We start from the raw sequence: 22412 nt of genomic DNA, 5'->3' as shown, positions 1-22412 counted from the left end.
AGAAATGACAGTTTGGAAATGACAGTTTAGATTTGTGAAGAACATCAGTTTAAAATATATACATCCTATACAGGCAGGCGTTTATTTTTAGAGCAGGAATACCCATGGACGAGAGGACTCGTCCATGGGTATTCCTGCGCCAGCGAACTACAGGCTGTCAGCTGCAATGGTTGATTGTACTTGTATTCTTTTCATCAACAAGAAACAGTCAAATGATGTGGCGGTGTGGGCGGAGCCCCAGATAGCTGCGCTGTAACCCCCCCCAATTGTGACAGAGGGTGCGGGGGAGACGATTCCCCACACAGAGAGAGATATGCATGCTGCACATGTTACACACTAACTACAGGTGTAACATGTGCAGCATGCATATCTCTCAGAGATCGCTTCTCGGCCTTTTGGCTAAGATCAAGTGTAGTATCTGTTCTTATCAGTTGCCAGTAGGTGGTGCTATGCTAACCGTCCTGAGTACACGGCGAGGTGGAAAGAGATGGCGGTTGGCAGATGCTAAACCTGCTGGCGTGGAGGTGGAATCCTTCTGATTTGGATGGAGAAACATGAGGTCGAAGCTGAGGGGCCGGACCTTCTGGCCTAGATTTTGTGGTGCCTGCCCCGGTCAGTTGTTCGGGAGAGAACACTAGCTCCTCCTTCCGCTTAGGGGGGGGGGGGGCGGTTAATATTTCCCGAACGTGATTAGGTGGGAGTGATGGGAGTAGCCTATTGGCGTGGGCTCTCCCCAACCTCTCAGAGCTCCTACCTTCCTGGCTGGGATGGGTGCTGCTGGTCCGGGCCGGGGGTCAGGGTTCGTTGAAAAGCCTGTGGAGATAGTGCCCCTGGAGTGGCAGTCCAGGGGTGCCATACATTGCACGAGTGTTTGAGAGGGCACTTACTCGTATGGCACCAGGGCCACGTCTCCACAAACACCCTTTTCACACCTGCCTCTAGGGCCGGGCCTTTTGGCTGGGACCAGAGGAATTTTTGTTCCACCTGTTTCGGCAGACCCTCCAAGGAAGTTGGGTTTGTGTCGGCTTCAGCTGCACGGACCACTGTTTACTCTAGTCCCCGTCTGGAGCCTAACGCCCTGGGGGATCAGGGTTGGGTCCTTCTCACGGAGGACCATTTAACGCAGCACCCGTCCGCACGTTTTGGTGAACACTCTTTGTGTGTGTGCACATTATTTCTGCACCAGGTAAAGTTTTTGGGGTTGTGTTATGCACGCCACAGGCTTTTCAATAGAAAAAAATCAGTTTCAAATATATTAAAGTGGAACTAAACCCATTGATTTAATGGTTAAAAAAAAGAGTAATATTTTAACCAAACTGTCAAACCATCAAATGGCTGGTATCATAACTGACCATAATGTCGCAGTTCCAATAAAAATCGCAGATCGCCGCCATTACTTTAAAAAAATTAAAAAAAATAATAATAATTCTGTCCCCTATTTTGTAGGCGCTATAACTTTTGCTCAAACCAGTCGCTTATTGAGATTTTTTTTTTTTACCAAAAATATGTAGAAGAATACGTATCGGCCTAAACTGAGAAAAACATTTTTTTTTTTTATTGGAATATTTATTATAGCAAAAAGTAAAAAATATTGTGTTTTTTTTCAAAATTTTCGCTCTTTTTTTGTTTATAGCGCAAAAAATAAAATACCACCAAAAGAAAGCTCTATTTGTGGGGAAAAAAGACGCAAATTTTGTTTGGGAGCCACGTCGCACGACCGCGAAATTGTCAGTTAAAGCGACGCAGTGCCGGAAGCTGAAATTTCGCCTGGGCAGAAGGGGGGTATATGTGCCCAGGAAGCAAGTGGTTAAAGCTACATCAGCCACTTAGTAGAGTGTTCCCAGAGTCTGCAGTTGGTGTTTAAATACACACAAACTTGGGCAAATTTAGATAGGAGCCAATAAAACTACCAGCATGTCTTTGAAGTGTGCATCCTCTATGCAAATTGTGTCCTGGCCAAGATTTAAACCAGAGACCCAGTACTGCAAGGCATAAGTGCTAACCACTAAGCCACTGTGTTGCTTTTTCCATCCATTCATCCAAATATCCATTCTTTCTTCCAGCCATCCATAAACCCATCCCTTCATCCACCCATCTAATCATCCATTGACCCATCCATCCAACCACCTACCCATCCATCCATCCAACCACCTACCCATCCATCCATCCAACCACCTACCCATCCCACCCCACATCTAATTATCCACTTACCCATCTACTCATCCATCCAACCACCCAATCATCTATCCATCCAAAAAGCCATCTAATTATCCATCCACCCACCCATTCATTCTTCCATGCATTTATCCATCCACCCATCCATTAATCCATCCAATCATTCATCCACCCATCATCTACAGTATGTAATCATTTATCTATCCATTCTAAGTGAAGGATATAACCAAAATATTATACATATCATACTGATGGATGGGAGAATTGATTCAGGGCATGCTCCTGATGGAAAGCTGTATACATAGATTATACACTATAGAAGATCATACTTTAACCTATTAAGTCACGTCACTCTTAGCATTATGTAGTGACTACAGAGCACCAGTGCCTGGGAGGCCCACCCTTGGGCTTGCTGGAACTAATCAGGTAATTAATGATGGACTCCGTACTTGCTTGGGCAGGGTATCCTTTTCTACTCAGGCAGGGGACAGCCTTTTCTACTCAGGCAGGGGACAGCCTTTTCTACTCAGGCAGGGGACAGCCTTTTCTGCTCAGGGAGGGGACAGCATTTTCTCCTCAGGCAGGGGACAGCCTTTTCTACTCAGGCAGGAGGCAGCCTTTTCTACTCAGGCAGGGGACAGCCTTTTCTACTCAGGCAGGGGACAGCCTTTTCTACTCAGGCAGGGGACAGCCTTTTCTACTCAGGCAGGGGACAGCCTTTTCTGCTCAGGGAGGGGACAGCCTTTTCTTCTTAGGGAGGAGACAGACATTTATACTCAAGGAGGGGACAGACTTTTCTCCTCAGGCAGGGGACAGCCATTTCTCCTCAGGCAGGGGACAGACTTTTCTCCTCAGGCAGGGGACAGAGACAGACTTTTCTCCTCAGGCAGGGGACAGCCTTTTCTCCTCAGGAGGGGACAGGCTTTTTTCCTCAGGCAGGGGACAGCCTTTTCTCCTCAGGCAGGGGGCAGCCTTTTCTCCTCAGGCACTGGACAGACTTTTCTCCTCAGGGAGGGGACAGCCTTTTCTGCTCAGGCAGGGGGCAGCCTTTTCTCCTCAGGCAGGGGGCAGCCTTTTCTCCTCAGGCACTGGACAGACTTTTCTCCTCAGGCACTGGACAGACTTTTCTCCTCAGGCACTGGACAGCCTTTTCTCCTCAGGCAGGGGACAACCTTTTCTCCTCAGGGAGGGGACAGCCTTTTTTCCTCAGGCAGGGGACAGCCTTTTCTCCTCAGGCAGGGGGCAGCCTTTTCTCCTCAGGCACTGGACAGACTTTTCTCCTCAGGGAGGGGACAGCCTTTTCTGCTCAGGCAGGGGGCAGCCTTTTCTCCTCAGGCAGGGGGCAGCCTTTTCTCCTCAGGCACTGGACAGACTTTTCTCCTCAGGCACTGGACAGACTTTTCTCCTCAGGCACTGGACAGCCTTTTCTCCTCAGGCAGGGGACAACCTTTTCTCCTCAGGGAGGGGACAGCCTTTTCTCCTCAGGGAGGGGACAGCCTTTTCTCCTCAGGCAGGGGACAGCCTTTTCTTCTCAGGCACTGGACAGACTTTTCTCCTCAGGCAGGGGACAACTTTTTCTCCTCAGGCAGGGGACAACCTTTTCTCCTCAGGCAGGGGACAGAGACAGACTTTTCTCCTCAGGCAGGGGACAGCCTTTTCTCCTCAGGAGGGGACAGGCTTTTTTCCTCAGGCAGGGGACAGCCTTTTCTCCTCAGGCAGGGGGCAGCCTTTTTTTCCTCAGGCAGGGGGCAGCCTTTTCTCATCAGGCACTGGACAGACTTTTCTCCTCAGGGAGGGGACAGCCTTTTCTCCTCAGGCACTGGACAGACTTTTCTCCTCAGGCACTGGACAGCCTTTTCTCCTCAGGCACTGGACAGACTTTTCTCCTCAGGCACTGGACAGACTTTTCTTCTCAGGCAGGGGACAACCTTTTCTCCTCAGGCAGGGGACAGCCTTTTCTCCTCAGGCAGGGGACAACCTTTTCTCCTCAGGGAGGGGACAGCCTTTTCTCTTCAGGGAGGGGACAGCCTTTTCTCCTCAGGCAGGGGACAGCCTTTTCTCCTCAGGCAGGGGACAACCTTTTCTCCTCAGGGAGGGGACAGCCTTTTCTCCTCAGGCAGGGGACAGCCTTTTCTCCTCAGGCAGGGGACAGCCTTTTCTCCTCAGGCACTGGACAGCCTTTTCTCCTCAGGCACTGGACAGACTTTTCTACTCAGGCAGGGGACAACCTTTTCTCCTCAGGGAGGGGACAGCCTTTTCTTCTAAGGCAGGGGACAGTCTTTTCTCCCCAGGCTGGGGACAGCCTTTTCTTTTTAGGATGGTGACAGCCCTTTCTTCTCAGGCAGTGTCTGATTTTTACATTGAAATGTTCTGATACATTCCGGCGATCACTTTTTGTTTTCTATTGAAAGTGAAAGTTCGGTCGATCTTTTAGCGTTCATCTCGCTGCCCTGTGACATCATTTGTAATTTATTGGCCAGCTATGAGTGTGTCCGTCCAGCACAGTGACCGGGGGAGTCCCGGTGATTGGAAGCCAAGGCCACCCCAGGTCACTGTCCCCGGGCAGGCCCCGCCCCCCTCGGCCCTTCACACGGCTTCGCCTTTTTCTCTCCCGGTGACAGTTTAGAATGGGCGGGAATGGACGAAGGGCGGGACCGCCTACTCATTGGCCCCTCAGCCCGTCGCTCTCCTCCCAATCCTCCGCCCCCATCTCCTCTGTGGTGACGCAGGAGGCCGGCTGCTGTGCAGCTCGTATTCAACATGGCGGCGCGGGAGGAAGGGGAGCTCGGCGGGGCTGTGCTCCATTAAACTGCCGGCTGTGTGAGCTGAGAGAGAAGTTTTGCCGGGATTTGAAGCGGGGACGGGCCCCTGTGCTGTACCGGGAGTGTTCACCTCAGGGCGATCTTCCCTTTTCTCCCGGTGCTCGCGTAACCCCTTGCCGGGCCCTAGGACTCCCTCAGCGGGTGAGACTCCAGGCCTATCCCCCGGGGGGAGGGCCCTGAGCCAGCCTCTCCCCCACAGCCTGGCTCCCACCTGTCAGATTGTCTCACCTGGCTGGTATGGAGCCTGGCACCTAAGCAGCCTGTGGAAGGTGGACCATCCCTCATCCCTACCATAGCAGGCTCTTCATAGACTCTCCCTGAGGTTGTGGTTGGCAGATGTCACCATGAATTGAGGATTGGACCTTCTCCTGGGTTGGCTCTTCATGCTGGACCAAGATCTCTTCCAAGGGCACCTGTCATCGCTTTGACCGGCCCCAGATCGGTGTGCCCCCTGGGGGTGTAGGCGCTTGATTTGGGACACCAACACAAAGTAAACACCAATGTTTCTTCCCACACCGCTCATGGACTAAAGACCAATTCTGGTGGTTGTTGATGGTGGACCTAAACCACTTTGAACCTCCTCGACCCTCGCTCTGACCATTCACGGATCGCCGCCGCCTATTGACTTTTCCGGGGTGATTCGGAACACCCAACTGGCTGGTCAACGATGCTTTGAATGCTGGACAACCTCGTCTGCTACTGGTGGTCTTCCTATGGGACCAGTATGGGGTATTGGCTGTGGAACTGGAAGGCTAGTTTACAGACTGACCTGGCATCCTGTTAAGCATGTTATGAATTGGTGACGGATTATCGGTGAAATTTCCAGAGGTTTTGGTAGCTCCCAGCCGCCCGGTGGTCTGGATTTAGGGGATTATCGAGACCCTTTTCGTTTTCCAGTTTGGGATTGACCCTCCCGCCGCAGCTGGCACAGATGCCTTCAGCCTTTGCGATTTTCACTTGCCGCCCAAATTCGCACCCTTTCCAGGAACGACATGTCTACTTGGACGAGCCGGTCAAGATTGGGCGGTCGGTGGCCCGCTGTCGCCCCGCGCAGAATAACGCCACCTTTGATTGCAAGGTGCTCTCCAGGAACCATGCACTTGTCTGGTTTGATCACAAGACTGGCAAGGTAATTGATGGATTTGTGGATAGGGATCATTTACTAGAGGTTTGCATAATGTTCCTATGGTCTGAGGATGACGTCTGGCAGCTGTTAAGAGTCCCTTCTGGCGGCAGTCTATTCTGGCTGTGTGTAGGTCAGAGACCCCTTTCCTTGTCTTTGGACTGGGGAGATTCTATTTTCTTAAAATGGAAATGTATGTACTCCTGTGATCGTATAGATTTACACTCCCAGCTGCCTCTACAGACCACACCAGAGGCCTGGAATACAAATACTATTCCTGTCATTATAATAGTCTCTCTCTTGTATCTTCCAAGTGTGTTTTGTTGTATGTAACGGCCTCTCCTCCTATGGTGATCACAAACACTTCAGGTTGATTCTGGGGCATTAGTGTTTTGTTTTGCAGCTGTTACATAATGTGCGTGCATATTTTAGTTTCTGTAGGCAGTCGGTTGGATCTTGTGTTTGGGATCCTAGTAACTAGACCAGCCCTGTTTTAATATGAAGGATGCTTTTTGAAGTAAAGTTAAGCTCCTAGGAAACCTGTGCTAATAATTCCTATACAGTTCATTACTGTACAGTAAGCTGATGTGTATAAAATAAGTTGAGAGAAAGCAGTGTGGCTTACTTGTCCTGTGTGACACTTGGGGCTATTTGATACATTTTCTTAAGGTTTCAAGAGCAATACCGATGGTACTTACTCCAAATATCACAGCCCACATAGGGGAGGTCACTTGTGACTGCTTACAATTCCCACAAAAAAAACAACAACTTGGTGGCTCACTAATGCACAGCACGTAGGCTGAGGATATAAGTTATTTCCACATTATGGGTTTACCTGAGAGGGTAGGTCTTGGCAAGGAATCTATTTCAGGTCTTGCCAGGTGTCAAACGCAAGATACTCAGGCGGTAGATTTGTGGTCATTGGCTGCTTCTCCGGATACTACTAAACTTTTTCTTTTTCTTTTTCAGTAGTAATATTAAAATGATGTTTGGAAAGATTGTAAATTTGTAGTGTTTTCTGACATTGGGGATCAGTGGAGTAGGGGTCCCTGTGCATTGGGAGAAAGGCCTTGCTGCCTTGACGGCCACTGGGAGAATGCCCCCCCCCCTTTGATTGGCGGCCACTGGGAGAATGCCCTCCCCCCTTTGATTGGCGGCCACTGGGAGAATGCCCTCCCCCCTTTGATTGGCGGCCACTGGGAGAATGCCCTCCCCCTTTGATTGGCGGCCACTGGGAGAATGCCCCACCCTTTTAATGGCGGCCACTGGGAGGAGATCCCCCCCCCCCCCCTTGATTAGCGGTCACTGGGAGGAGAGTCCCCCCCCATTACATATAGCTAAGAAGATCATTGGGGTCAGTGCTTACTGATCAAAGGCAGAAATTGCTAAATGCTCAGGGATCCCTAGCTGACAGAGGCTGAACGTTTCCCTTAAACGGGTAAAAGGAAGTTGACTCGTCTGTTTTTAGTGTATTTTTTGTTTTGCTCCATTTAACGCAAGGGGAAAACAGTCAACATTCGCACTAAATCTTATTGTAAATGTATTTTCAGTTCTTTTAGCGACAGCTTGAGCTTTGCTCACAGTCCGGTAATTCTGTACTTTCTATTTCTAGTGAAATCCTTATTAAACTTTAGCAGTAGTTTAATCAGGGATTGTAAATAAAATATCAGGCCTTTACATGTATGCATGTGTTTTTTTTTTTCCTATTGCAACCATATTTCTTGCAATTCCTTCTTTAATTTTTTTTATGCCAATAAGAAAATGCCAGAAGTTTGGTTGCTAAGTGCAATATATAGTTAATATGTCAGGCCTAGTGTTAAATGGGTTGTAAAGGTAAAATATTTGTTTTCCTCTAAATAGCTTCCTTTACCTTAGTGCAGTCCTCCTTCACTTACCTCATCCTTCCATTTTGCTTTTAAATGTCCTTATTTCTTCTGAGAAATCCTCACTTCCTGTTCTTCTGTCTGTAACTCCACACAGTAATGCAAGGCTTTCTCCCTGGTGTGGAGACAGCCTCTTGAGGGGGCGAGCAGGAGGGTCAGGACTAGAGGTAGACCGATATGGGTTTTTCTCTGGCCGATGCCGATATTTGGAAATCGGGGCGGCCAATGGCCGATATGTGTTGCCGATTTTTGCGGCCGATATTTTAGGCCGATATTTTTTTTTATTATTTTTTTCCCCTCATCTCCAAAAACCTAGGGTGGAGAGGAGATAATTGTTTAGGGTGGAGTGCAGCCTGTCAGTGCCACATCAGTGCAGCCTATCAGTGCCCACCAGTGCCACCTCATCAGTGCCCACCAATGCACCAGTGCATCCCATCAGTGCCCACCAGTGCATCCCATCAGTGCCCACCAGTGCATCCCATCAGTGCCCACCAGTGCATCCCATCAGTGCCCACCAGTACATCACCTCATCAGTGCCCACCAGTACATCACCTCATCAGTGCCCACCAGTACATCACCTCATCAGTGCCCACCAGTGCATCTCACCAGCGCATTTCACCAGTGCATCACCTCATCAGTGCATCTCACCAGCGCATTACCTCATCAGTGCCCACCAGTGCATCTCACCAGCGCATAACCTCATCAGTGCCCACCAGTGCATCTCACCAGCGCATCTCCTCATCAGTGCCCACCAGTGCATCTCCTCATCAGTGCATCTCACCAGCGCTCATCAGTGCCAATCGGTGCATTACCTCATCAGTGCATTACCATGTCATTACCATGTCATCGGTGCATTACCATGTCATCAGTGCATTACCATGTCATCAGTGCCCACCAGTACAGCCCAATGTCATTCACTGCCACCAGCGGAGCGCTCCAGGCTCCGTTCCATCACCCAGTCCCAGCACAAGAAGGTTCCAATGTCCCTGGCCCTGACGTGCTGCCCCGCCTCTGCCTACAATCCCCAGAAGGCAGAGCGGGCCTGTAACAGCCAATTGGCGGCGGCCGCTGCTGACATCCTCCACTCTGGGGAAAAAAACGTCCCCTGACGTAACTGCCAGCCCGCGCTGCATTCTGGGGTTTGTAGGCAGAGGCAGGGCGCGCAGCATGTCAGGGGACGTTTTTTTCCCCCAGAGTGGAGGATGTCGGCAGCGGCCGCCGCCGATAGGCTGTTACAGGCCCGCTGGTTGGCTGCCGCACAGGGTGTACCAAGATGGCCGCGGCTCCGGAGCTAGGCCGAAGCCTTTCCTGATGCTGTGACCGCAGCGGCAATCCGCGGATTGCCGCCGCGGTCACAGCATCAGGAAAGGCCGCGGCCTCGGCCTAGCTCCGGAGCCGAAAAAAAAAAAAAAAATCAGCCTAATTTGGGAAAAAATCGGCCGATGCCGATTTCTCAAACGGCCAAATATCGGCCTGCCGATATATCGGTCGACCTCTAGTCAGGACGCCCACTAACACACAGCTCCTTTCTCTATCTGCAAAGTAGAGTGTCCTGACTTGCCTGCTCACCCCCTCCCCCCATAAGAGACTTTCTCCACACCAGGGAGAAAGCCTTGCATTACTGTGTGGAGTTACAGACAGAAGAACAGGAAGTGAGGATTTCTCAGAAGAAATAAGGACATTTAAAAGCAAAATGGAAGGATGAGGTAAGTGAAGGAGGACTGCACTGAGGTAAAGGAAGCTATTTAAGGATTTTTTTTTTTTTTTTTACCTTTACAACCCCCTTTAGATATCTCATCATTAGAGGTTGCTAGCAGTGTTTTAGGAAAGGATCCTTGCACTTGGCCTTCTAATATTTGCTTATTCTGGAAGGCGATGGAACTATGGAAATGTGTGAACTTTGGTAACTGCAGCGAACTAATCTTTTCTGTTTGTTGTCATATTCGATAAGGGATGTAACATACTAATTTTAACTTATTTAACATATATCAATTTTAGGGATCATATGCGATAGCTGGGGCTCTATGACTGTAACTGCATGTCTGAGTAGTTGTGTACAACAATAGATGAGAAGCCCTGGATGCAAATGGTCAGAGTATGTATGTAGCTGCTCAGATGTGTGACTACATTCATACAGCTGTGGTGTTTGTCAATTTGTCGCCCAGGATGCTGGCCATGGCTGTATGCACCTGTGACTTTGGAGTGTAAGAATATTTTTTATTCTTGCCGATGTATGGCTCTCTTCACCCGTATGCAGGAGCCGCTGCGCCTGCGCTTTTTCCTGTAGGTAAAATGTTAATGCAATGTGTTGCCGTTGGTGAAAGTGTAAAGCCGCTAGTTTTTACTTTTAATACATTATCTCCATTAGGGTAAAAAAAACTTCATGTTTTATGCCTCACCTAATGCTTGGTTAGGCCCAATCTTCAGATCCAGCTCTGAAAGGTTTTTCACCGCTCCAGGTGAACCCTGTGCACAATCAAGGACCGATGGATTACCAAGGTGCTGGCAATGCACGTAGCAATAGTAGACTGAAGAGAAGGATATGGACAGCCGCACTCCAGAATAACTTAAAATAAAGTTGTCTTTATTTTCCACTGAACATGCAATATCACAGCAATCACAAAGACAGGACAGCCGACGCGTTTCGCACTCAAGGTTAGTGCTTAATCATGGCCAGCTGAGTTGCCGATTAGCTGGAGCGACGTCCCATAGTGCATTCGCACATCGTACGAGCCTTTTTTCTATGGGAGATACCATTTCTCGGCCACAGTATAGTGCTATGCTAACGGCGGAGGGACACTGTATTTGTTCTATTGTGCCTCGCTGTTGCGCCGCGGGTTTACAGAGAGGCGCAATCTGACATTTACAGTGTCCCTTCGCTCATTGCGTACCTTCAATTGTGGTCGTGAAATGGTATCGCTCGTCGAGGGGGGGGGGGGGGAAAACCCAAACTCATGCGATATGGTGACGTCACTTCAGCTGATCGGCAACTTAGCTGGAGCGCCCTTCTGTTCTGCGCATGCGTGGTCACTTTTCGACGGAGGGCACAAATCAACCCAACACCGGCTCCGTAGAGAGCTGGTCAAAATCTCCTGCCATTGCGAATAGGATGCAGAGAATTTGCATCCAATTCTCAATAATAGTGTGAACCTAATCTAAAGGTTTTTATTTCTTCGTTACTCTGATAGTGGTTGCCAGTACAACTTATGTGGGCACATTTTTCCAGCAGTGGCAAAGATGTCACCTGAAGCAAAACGCCTTAAAGCTCAAAAGATGCCAGTAGCTTTGCAGTGAGTTTTTCAAAGTTTTTGCAATAACGTGTTTTTTTTTTTTAAATGAGACCAAAAATCACTAAGTTTGTGTGTTTTTTTATTTTATAGCCAAAAAAACGCCCCCTGCCAAAAACAGTTGATAGCGGCATATGTGTGCATAGACACGTAGGGCTCTTTCACATGGGCGGCCCGTTCAGGTCCACCTGCCAGTTTTTTTTGGCGGACCTGAACCGGTGCTCCGTGCTCCTCTATGGAGCCGCGGAAGTCAGCGGTGACATACCCGTTGACATCCGATCCGCCAAAGTGTGACGGAGGAAAAACCTACTTTTCCATCCGTCGATCAGATCGGGTGAACACGGACAGACGGTCCGTGTTCATCCGATTTCCCCCCCCATAGGGGTGAGCGGAGAAAATGCAGGGCGGTCCCTGCACAGTGTGCGGGGACCGCCCTGTCATCCGCCGGCTCAGCGGGGATCAACGTGAAAGGGGCCATAGGATAACATGCTGGAGAGTTTGTAGGGAAAAAAAAACATCTAAAGCCAAAAACGGCAGCTGTAAAAACGTCCAAAAAACATTCAGTGTAAAAATCTGTTGAAGCTAACTTGGCTGGGAATAAAGCCTGCCACCATGAATTGAAAAATGTATTCTTTGCTATGCATCTATTCTCCTGACAGTGTTTGCTTTCCTGAGTTTTGGGAGATTACACATTCCCCTTATTTTTTGCGATACTGGGCCCAAATCACCTTTTCATGGGTTTGAGCCCTCTTGCATGGAAGATATGGTTAGGGTAAAGCAAATACCAATTTTCTTGAGGTTGTTGCTTGCATTGGCTCTTTATGGAACTTGCACGGTGCTGTTAGACTTATTGTAATATAAAAAAGTTAGATCTGTCATTGGGGAGTATTCACACCCAATGCTGCTTTCAGATGTATAGAGGTTATCGTTTTGTATGCAGCAGTAGAGAAATCCTATAGTGCCCATTCACACAGCTGCATCTGACAGAGTAATATCTGCAAGCAAAATAAAAACCTGTATCTGGGCTGTAATGTGTGCATCCTTCATAAACCCTACTGGCTGCCACAATTGCTCAGAGACCACTTTTATAGCTGTTTACACTATTTGGTAAACCTCGGATAACAAATATGAACAAAGCATATCCCTCTATATTGTGTACTCAATCCAGAGCATTAACCTCCTTGGCGGTATGATTCTGTCTGGAATTACGTAACAAAAGCGGGACAATTATTTTGCAAGGAAATTTGGCGTTTTATACTGTAGGCCTGTAATTTTTAGGAATAACTCACTTAAATCTGACCAAACAAGAGTCTTGTAGGCATCCTGGGTATGATTTTTTTTTTTTTAAAACAAAATTATAAATTATAATATAATAATTATAACAAATGATATAATTATAATAAATTATTCAATAATGTAATCCACTCAAAATCACTGAAATTTGCTCAGTTGCAGAATTGTCGCTGTCATTACTTTTATTTTTTTATGACGTATTTCCCCACAAATTGCTATCGCACATTTCTGCAAGTGATTATAATTTATTATCGCTGTTTTTTAGCTGATCTAAAACCATTTTTGACATAAAGGGACACTTTTGGACAATCTACAGTTTGCAGGGAGAAAGAACATTTTTTATTATATAAAAGAACATGTAGGGCACTGGGCAGACCACTAGGGACAAGGGGGGTGTGTATTTTTTTACATACAGTACTGTAATCTATAAGATTACAGTATACTGTATGTATTGTGTTTACTTTTTTGAATTTGGCGCCGTTCTCCGCCCCCGTGCGTCGTAACATCGCAGGGAACGGAGATCGGCGGCACACGGGGACACTGTGAATCGAGCGAGGAGGACCCCACTCGCTCACACAGCGGGGATGCATCGCTGGATCCAGGGACAAGGTAAGTAACTTGCCTGTGGATCCAGCGAGCAGGTAAGCCGCGCCGCTGCACACTCTGCACGTCCACCCCGAGCGTGACTCGGGGATACCGATCCCAACATTGGAAACCCACCCCGAGTCACGCTCGGGTTTACAGCTAAGGGGGTTAAAGGAGTTGTAAAGGCAGAGGGTTTTTTATCTTAATGCTTTATTTGCATTAAGATTAAAAGCCTCCTCACCACCCCCTACTTACCTGAGCCCCCTTCTCTCTCCAGCGATGTCCACCAATGTTTTAGCCATTCGGAACACTCCTCCGTCTGAAACCTAGCAACAGTGCCATTGGCTCCCATGGAAACCAATCAATAAGCTTATGTCAGGGCTACACAGATCTCTGACTCGGGTGCCCCATAGAAAGCTGCTGGCTGAGGGGGCACTTCAATAGGAGGCAGGAGCAGCAAAGAGCGACCCTAGAAGAGGAGGATCCGGGTTGCTTTATGTAAAATCAACTGCACAGAGGTGGTAAGTATAATGTGTGTTGTTTTTTTTTTTTTTTTTAAGAGGCTTTACAATCACTTTAAGTGTCAGTTCTGACTGCTGCCTCATTTCTCTATCTGCATAAATAATTTCTGACAAGTTCTCCTGACACAAGGGGAAAAAAAGGTTATAGGAGGGAACTTAAAGCGTTTTGTAAAGGAATTTTTTATTTTTTTTCCTTTTAAAATAACCACCATGTGATACTTGCCTCCACTGTGCAGTTCGTCTTGCACAGAGTGGCCCCGATCCGAGTCTTCTGGGGTCTCTCGGCGGCTGTCTCTGGCCAGCCAATCACAGCGCTGGAGCGGCGATACCCGGAAGACACGCCAGGCAAGATGACATCTCGCTCGGCGTGGACCAGGTAAGTTCTCTACACCTCGTTTAAAGGTACCTTTTTCATAATGAGCTAGTATGCGGTGCATACTAGCTCATTATGGCTTTTGCCTTACAGGTGTAAAAAAAAAAATGCGGGTATACCACCGCTTTAATAAATGGAAAGTTTGGAAAAATGATTGAAGGTCCGCTTTAAGGCCAAAGTCATTCTGTGCATGTTATGTTTTCATTGATGGCCCACTATGTAAACCTCAATCGTGTGTAATGCAGGGGTGTACAAATTCTGGAATATGGAAGTTGCACAGTCTGTCCAATTTAGGAACCAGCAGTATTTTTTAATTGCTAGATCAAATGACAGCAAGAGAAACTCAAAAGCCACACACCAGCTGTCATTTTTAGGAAGCGTTGGCCATTTGGCCCATGGGATTTGTCCAGCCCTATAATCGGTGGTGACGGCAGCGCCTCTAACCTACATGTTGGTAGACCTTTTACATATCAACCTGTAGGGTCCTTTAAAACATATAGCATTGGAGTAGTGAACACCCAGAGCCAGGTAGCCTATGACCATTTGACTGCTGTGTGTCCTATCACTAAGCATTGTTACATTTGCAGTGAAGACACCCTTCTGTGTACCCTGCTGGTGTATTAGAGGGTTTAATGAACCTTAAAGCCTCCCCAGCTGTGTTGATGGCAATCACAAGCAGGTGGTATTTGGGAACTGCATCAGTGCCCATGTACAAAAAGCCCTAAACTGCCCACTGGCTAATAAATTATATTCTTCATTAATTTCTTCATGCTGGAGTCTTAGATAAGTGCTGCTGTAGCCCTAAGTGCAGTGTGTCTATGGGGGGGCTGCTGGATATGAGCCATGACCCCCAGGAGATTGCAATCTGTCCTGTCTGCCAGTACTGCTTCCTCATTTCCATCCTGTGAATCAAACAGATACCCAGACTTGGAATGAGCGTGTAGTCCGACATCTGGTCAGGGCCCCCGGAGAGTGCTTTCTGTCACATGTCCGATTTTCTGTCCTGGAAATTTTAAAGAGCAGAAAAATTTGAGTGCTTTTATGTTGCAAACAACAATGTCTTTTAACTTTCCTTTTTATAAACTGTTGAGTAAATGATCCTAGAAGTCCAATCTACCTTCAGTATTAAATGGGAATCCTCTGATTATGCTTTATTTGGGCTACTACCCACACTGCTCTTCATCCTGGGGATGTGTCTGGCAGCTTGGAGGGAGTCCAGGGGATCGGGGAAGTAATGCAGCTCTCTTTGGTCCCCTAGATCTAAACAAGCAATTAACCCTTAAACTGCAAGGGAGGATTTTTTTATTTTCACCGGAGTTTAACTTTAAAGCGGAGTTCTGGCCACAATTTCACTTTTTAAATATAAATACCCCTGTAATACACAAGCTTAATGTATTCTAGTAAAGATAGTCTGTAAACTAAGGTCCGTTTTGTTAGGTTGTTACAGCATTTAGACACTTTATAAAATAGAAATTGACTGGGGCCATCTTAAGTGTGGGCATCATGAAGCCAGACTGTATGACTTCCTGGATTTGAGCCTTGAAGATCTCGCACATGCTCAGTGCTGCACAAGCAGTGTAATAGGTTTCAGATCAGGTTTCAGCACCTGTACTGTCCAAGTCACATGATTCTTTGAGACTGGGGAGTGCACAGACTCCTGGAAAGTTACACCCACTACATTCCCAGGAGTCTGTGCGGTGTAGGTTAGGAAGCTTAAGCACCTAGGTGCAGGAAGTGGGAAGATTAACTATTCTGCCTAGCAACAACACTTTGAAGGCATCTAAAAAAATATTTTTTCTTAAAGGACTAATGACGTTTTTTTAAAACTACTGATGTAATGTTATATTTATGGGTGGAACTCCACTTTAAGAAAATTTGTCAGGAGTAAGCCATAAAAGTGTCAAAACCAAGTAAAAATTAAATCTGCATGAAAATGTAAGTTTGTGTTTGCTTTTTAAAGGAGGAAATATAGTCGGCTTGAATTATCTCGACGAGGGCAGGATGCCCGCATATTAATCGCACTTTGTCATTGTGTCCTGCAGCTGCCGGATATTCCATCCCCTTTCCAACAGACCTGTTTGGGTTGTCCCTGTACTATTGAGTCGTGGAGTCATTACAGTGGAAATCTTCTTTTTTTTTTTTTTTTTCTTTTATTATATGTATCTGGGGCAATCAATATGACTTGCATATGTTTTTTTTTTTTTTCTCTTCAGAGTGCATATTTATAGTGGGCGCACTAAATCTGGGTAAATATATGAATTCATAACGGTTCATATTGGTTATAGTAAATAAATATGATACCTTTGGTGCCATTGCAGCCCAGTGTGTGGACTGTAGGTGGAACTCCTCATTGACATCAGTGTCTGTCGTTCAGCCCCTAGAGGCCGATTGATGCTTTGGAGAGCAGATCTACTGTTGGTGTCATATGAGCAGATAATATGTTAATGTTGAGCTTCTTCAGTGATGTCTCCTAAGCTGTATTTAAAATGGGAAGCAGGACAGCAGGATCATATGACCTGATTTTACTTTGACAATTTATGATGGTTTATAATGTACCAGGGTCTTCTCTATAGAACAATGTCTTTTATTCCGGCAAATTCAGTATGTGTTTTTTATTTTTCATTTTTATTTCTCTTTTTGGAACCCTCCGGTGTCACATTTGGCACCTTTCGGGGGGAGCAGATACCTGTCTAATACAAATATTTGCTCCCGCTTCCTGGCATAGATCACCTCAGTGATCTTCGCCACTTCTGGCACCTACTCTGTGCCCCCGCTGTCTTCTGGGAGACACACATCGGGGACCAGTTAAGATGGGCAGTGTGATTTGCGCATAGAACCGGAAAGTGAAGCCGCAACGCTTCATTTCCTGATTCCCTCACTGAAGATGGCGGCGGGGGCAGCCGAGAGCCGAGTGATTGCTCAACCTCGGCTGCCGACATCGCGGGCACCCTGGACAGATAAGTGTCCATTTATTAAAAGTCAGCAGCTGCAGTGTTTGTACCTGCTGGCTTTAAAAAAAAAATATATATATATATATATATATATATATATATATATATATATATATATATATATATATATATATATATATATATATATATATATAATGTCCGGCCTGATCTCGTTGGCTGGGCTTCTTCTAAGGGTCACATGAGTGCAATTTGTTTTGCACTCCTGTGACCGTTTTCAGCAGAGAGCGATCTGAAGTTGGCTCTCTGCTGACATCACTGGAATCAGTCCAGGCACTGCGTCATCCTGACAGTCTTGATCTGCCAAGTGCCTGGATTGATGCCTGTCTCAGCCTCTCAGCGAGCCTCTGAGAGCTTGAGACGGACGCTACCCCGCCCCATTACAGCTCGGATAAAAAAAAAAAAAAAAACATGCTTCTCTTTTAATGTCTAAACCGCTGGCTACAAAAGTAAGTACACCCTAAGTGAAAATGCCATTTTCCCTACCTGGTGTTATGTGACTCGTTGGTGTTGCAAGGTTTCAGGTGTGTTTAAATTTGAAATCGCTCTCACACTAGTCATTGGAAGTTCAACATGGCACCTCATGACAAAGAACTCTCTGAGGATCTGAAAAAAAGAATTGTTGCTCTAAATAAAGATGGTCTAGGCCAGTGGTCATCAACCCTGTCCTCAGGGCCCACTAACAGGCCAGGTTTGCAAGATAACTGAAATACATCACAGGTGATATCATTTGCTGCTCAGTGATTGCAGTTTTCTAGTCTGTATCTTCCCAAGGTAATCCATAAAACCTGGCCTGTTAGTGGGCCCTGAGGACAGGGTTGATGACCGCTGGTCTAGACTATAAGAAGATTGCCAAGACCCTGAAACTGAGCTGCAGCACGGTGGCCAAGACCATACTGTGGTTTAACAGGACAGTTTCCACTAACAGGCCTAGCCATGGTCGACCAAAGCATGTGCTCAGCGTCATATCCAGAGGTTGTCTTTGGGAAATGGATGTATGAGTGCTGCCAGCATTGCTGCAGAGTTTGAAGGGGTGGGGTTCAGCCTGTCAGTGCTCAGACCATACGCCGCACACTGCATCAAATCAGTCTGCATGGCTGTCGTCCCAGAAGGAAGCCTCTTCTAAAGATGATGCACAAGAAAGCCCGGAAACAGCTTGCTGAAAACAAGCAGACTAAGGACATTACTGGAACCATGTACTGTGGTCTGATGAGACCAAGATGAACTTATTTGATTCAGATGGTGTCAAGCGTGTGTGGTGGCAACCAGGTGAAGACTACAAAGACAAGTGTGTCTTGCCTAGAGTGAAGCATGGTGGTGGGAGTGTCATGGTCTGGGGCTGCATGAGTGCTGCCGGCACTGGGGAGCTACAAGTCATTGAGGGAGCCATGAATGCCAACATGTACTGTGATATACTAAAGCAGAGCATGATCCCCCTCTCTTCAAAGACTAGGCTGCAAGGCAGTATTCCAACATAACGACCCCAAATACACTTCCATGATGACCACTGCCTTGCTTAAGAAGCTGAGGGTAAAGGTGATGGACTGGCCATACAGGTCTCCAGACCTAAACCCTATTGAGCGTCTGTGGGGCATACTCAAACATAAGGTGGAGGAGCGCAAGGTCTCTAACATCCACCAACACCATGATGTCATCATGGAGGAGTGGAAGAGGACTCCAGTGGCAACCTGTGACGCTCTGATGAACTCCATGCCCAAGAGGGTTAAGGCAGTGCTGGAAAATAATGGTGGCCACACAAAATATTGACACTTTGGGCCCAATTTGGACATTTTCACTTAGAGGTGTACTCTCTTTTGTTGCCAGCGGTTAGACATTAATGGCTGTGTGAGTTATTTTGAGGGGACAGCAAATTTTCACTGTTAGACCAGCTGTACTATCACTACTACATTGTAGCAAAGTGTCATTTCCTCAGTGTTGTCACTTCAAAAGAATAAAATTATTTACAAAAATGTGAGGGGTGTACTCACTCGTGTGTGTGTGTGTGTGTGTGTGTGTGTGTGTGTGTGTGTGGAAAGATTGTTTCCTTTTTTTGTAGGAAACTTTTCAGATTGCAGTTATTCAATGGTGCTGAATTTATTTTATTCCTAAGGAAAGCTGGAGTCTCCATAACATCACACACTGTGAAATCCAGGCTTATGTCACTTTCTCTGACAGCCTCTTGTCTTACTCACGGGCAAGCTGGGAAATGCTGTAAATAAACGGCTTAGTATGCACCTCCTGCTGGTTATCATTCACATCTTAGTTTCTAGTTTTGAGAATGATGTTTTGATCTTACGACCTTCTGTTTATTTGTTATCAAAAAATATACAAAAAAATATCATTTGCTTTTTATGTGAGCTGTGATCGAGATACTACTTGGTGAGACCTACTTTTAAAGCTCCTATAGAACCACTTGTTAATAATTTGGCTTATTCCCAAGGGATGTTACCACTGGTTCGTTAAGTCACGTAGAAATGTTTAATTTCATATGATATGAGTTTTTACTCCTGAAGATTAGTATAGTGTGTGGAATTCATGTGTGCTTGCACATGTACCACTTATACTTTTTTTTTTTTATTTATTTTTTTCAATACAGGGCATTTTCACCCCCTTCCTGCCCAGACCAATTCGTTTCCAGCACTATCACACTTTTGACAATTGCGTGGTCGTGCTTAGGGCTGCATTGAACAACTATTTTCATAATCGATTAGTTGGCCGATTGTTTCGATCAACCACTTAAGGACCCCTTCACGCCGATATACGTCAGCAGAATGGCACAGCTGGGCACATCCACGTACGTGGCTCTTTAAGCCCAGCCGTAGGGTCACACGTGCGCCGCCGGGCCGATGCTCCGCAGCCGCGCGGACCTGATCGCTGCTGGAGTCTCACGATCGGTCCCCGGAGCTGAAGAACGGGGAGAGCTGTGTGTAAACGGCTTTTCCTTTTGGAAACAGGTTTTGTGGGTCTCTCTCCTTCTCTCTTTTTTTTTTGTTGTTGTATTTTTTGGCCTGGGAGTGCTTCCCATTTGCATTGGCTGGCTGTTTTTCTAGCACAACTCAAAAACAAACTGACAATCTAGAACAGTGGTTCTCAACCTTCCTAGTGCTGTGACCCCTTGATAAAATTTCCAAAGTTGTGGGGACCCCTAACAGTAAAATTATTTTCGTAGCGTAGGTTGTCAGCACCCAAGGCAAGACAAGTAATTTGCGCTCCCTTTCACTCATGTGGTATTGAACCCCCTTATGGTACATTTAGGATGTACCACTCTTTGTTCTCCTTTTATTTCCCCTTTATCTCTCTCTATCCTAAATTCTTTGTTTTCCCCTCATCCGTCTCTTTTGTGCTTTCTTTCTTTTTATTGTTTCTCCCCCTTTTTCCACTCCCTTCCATGTGTTCTCTATTTTTATTCCTTCTCTTACTCCTTGGTGGGGGGTAGGGGGAATGGAATGAGTGGCACTGTTGGTGGGGATTAGAGATCAGTGGAAATGCTGGGGGGAGTTCTGATCAAGCTCTTGATCAAGGTCATCTGCTGATCTGGGAACTGTAGTGGGGACTTTTAATGGCAACTCTAATCACAGGTAGTGTTACTCACTGTGTCTCCAACTTTATGGTGTCTCGTAGCAGTGACACCTATGTGGAAATCGGGAGATAGGGTCTCCTCCAGCCCCTCCCACTTCACATTCCTCACCAGTCAGCTGACCTCTTGCCTCCGCTCCCAGCCATGCAGTGAACTGAATGGGTAGCTGCGAAGAGGCTGAGCATGCGTCCGCAGGCTCCAGGGACAGCCCTGCTGGGTGGTCACAAAAATGCTGGGAGAGCCAGGAACAGCCCAGGATTTGGTGACCCCCCTGGCAAATCATCATTTCACCCCCAAGGGGGTCCCGACCCCCCAGGTTGAGAACCACTGATCTAGAAGATGGAATAACATCCAGATAGTCTCGTATCCTAGACTAGCAACCTGAACAGGTTTTATAATTCGGCCATAATGCCAAAAATGTGTTGCTTGTAATTTAATACAATTATGAGTAACTAAACCCTAATGAAGGGGGGACTTGGCTCCTGAAATGCATTGGCTACTTGGTATAAAAGTGAGCAGGAATTTTGCTTTTCACTTGATTGGATCGTTTTTGAGTGAATTTTGTTTCTACTCAAGTAAATTGGCAGCTTAAAATCTTCTAGATGTGGGAAGTGGTAGAGATTTTGTAAAACATTTTTTTCAGTGTGTATTACCTGACATGTAAAGATATTGGTTATTTACATCCTAACTGATTATATTATTTCCATGGGTACGCCGACTCCTGCAGCATGCAGATCTATTTACCTTTTTATGTTTTACTATTGAACTCTGAACAGGCATCCCATAGAAAGTGAGTGGGAGTGCAGCAGCTGTAGCTCCTTGAACAGCCGAGTTTGATGGGAGCGCAGAGGCTGGCAAATTTGGTAACATGCGACAATCTGTTCAGCTGGTTTGCTCGCATTCACTTTGGGATGCATACGTACAGCTAGGCGATGAGGAGAAAATTAAATGTATGGCTCGGACCACTACATGGGGCAAAACGCCGATATGAATGATCCCTCATATTTTTTTTTTCTCCATTTTACTTTGTGCATGAAGTGCCAGCTGTGGAATGTACCGTGACAATTTGATACAAAACACGTTTTATTTTCTCTTTGTGCTCATACCGGACACTTATTAATGTTTTTTTGTTTGCTTTCATGGGGTTCAGTGAACTATGTGTTCATTTTTATCAAGACGACTTGTCAAGAGCACTGCTGGTTCTTTGCACAGACCTACTTACACACATCAAAGATTGGGTTTACATTCAACTGTCAGCAGTTACACATCTGTTTCTTCTTAATTCTGGATCTTCTCTCTCCCCTCTTGACTCCCCAGCCCTGCAAAATATTGTCTTTTGTTTCCTGTGCTGATTTGTAATCTACTGGAGTAGGGAGTATGAGCTCTGGAGTACAAAACACGTTACTCTATTACTGTTACAGGACAATTGTCTTTATACAGTAGGACACCCCTGTGTTGCTCATTAACTGCTTGCAGACCGCCGCACGCAGATAAACGTCTGGAGCATGGCACGTCCCCTTTAAGAAGACATGTAAATGAACTGTAGTGTGTTTCTGCAAAAAGCACCAAAAAACAGAGGTGTCAACCCAGGCCTGAGATGTTTAGTAACATAATGGGGTTAAAAAAAAACCAAAAATTAGTACAAAAAGAGCAAATGCTACTGTAAGGGGTTAATTATTATTATTTTTTTAATACTATGGGACAGTGAAAGTAATATTTAGTGGGAATGCTCTATAGCAGCACTCAAAAATTCCACTCTTTGCTCGCAAAATGCGAGTGGAATTTAGTCCAGGGTGAGTGAGGA

At 46.4% G+C, this 22412-nt stretch overlaps 1 protein-coding gene and 1 pseudogene across 10 annotated transcripts in view; both read left to right on the top strand.

The window, feature by feature from the left end:
* Positions 1 to 379: 379 nt before the first annotated feature.
* LOC120946310 lies at positions 380 to 535 on the top strand (annotated as a pseudogene).
* Positions 536 to 4914: 4379 nt separating this feature from the next.
* The window catches only part of LOC120945227 (sarcolemma associated protein), a 159630-nt gene continuing 142132 nt past the window's right edge, over positions 4915 to 22412 (top strand). For 5 of the 10 annotated variants that reach the window (XM_040359228.1, XM_040359225.1, XM_040359229.1 and 2 more), the window contains exon 1: positions 4916 to 6126. In XM_040359228.1, the coding sequence (XP_040215162.1) occupies positions 5929 to 6126 (198 nt within the window). In that variant the 5' untranslated portion in view covers positions 4916 to 5928. Of the gene's footprint in view, positions 6127 to 22412 lie in introns of all 10 variants that reach the window. The other 5 variants (XM_040359231.1, XM_040359226.1, XM_040359233.1 and 2 more) reach the window with 2 other exon arrangements.

The sequence above is a fragment of the Rana temporaria genome, chromosome 7 (genome assembly GCF_905171775.1).
Source record: "Rana temporaria chromosome 7, aRanTem1.1, whole genome shotgun sequence".
NCBI lineage: Eukaryota > Metazoa > Chordata > Amphibia > Anura > Ranidae > Rana > Rana temporaria.
Note: the sequence above shows the minus strand (reverse complement) of the source record. Positions and strands in the feature narration are given on the sequence as shown.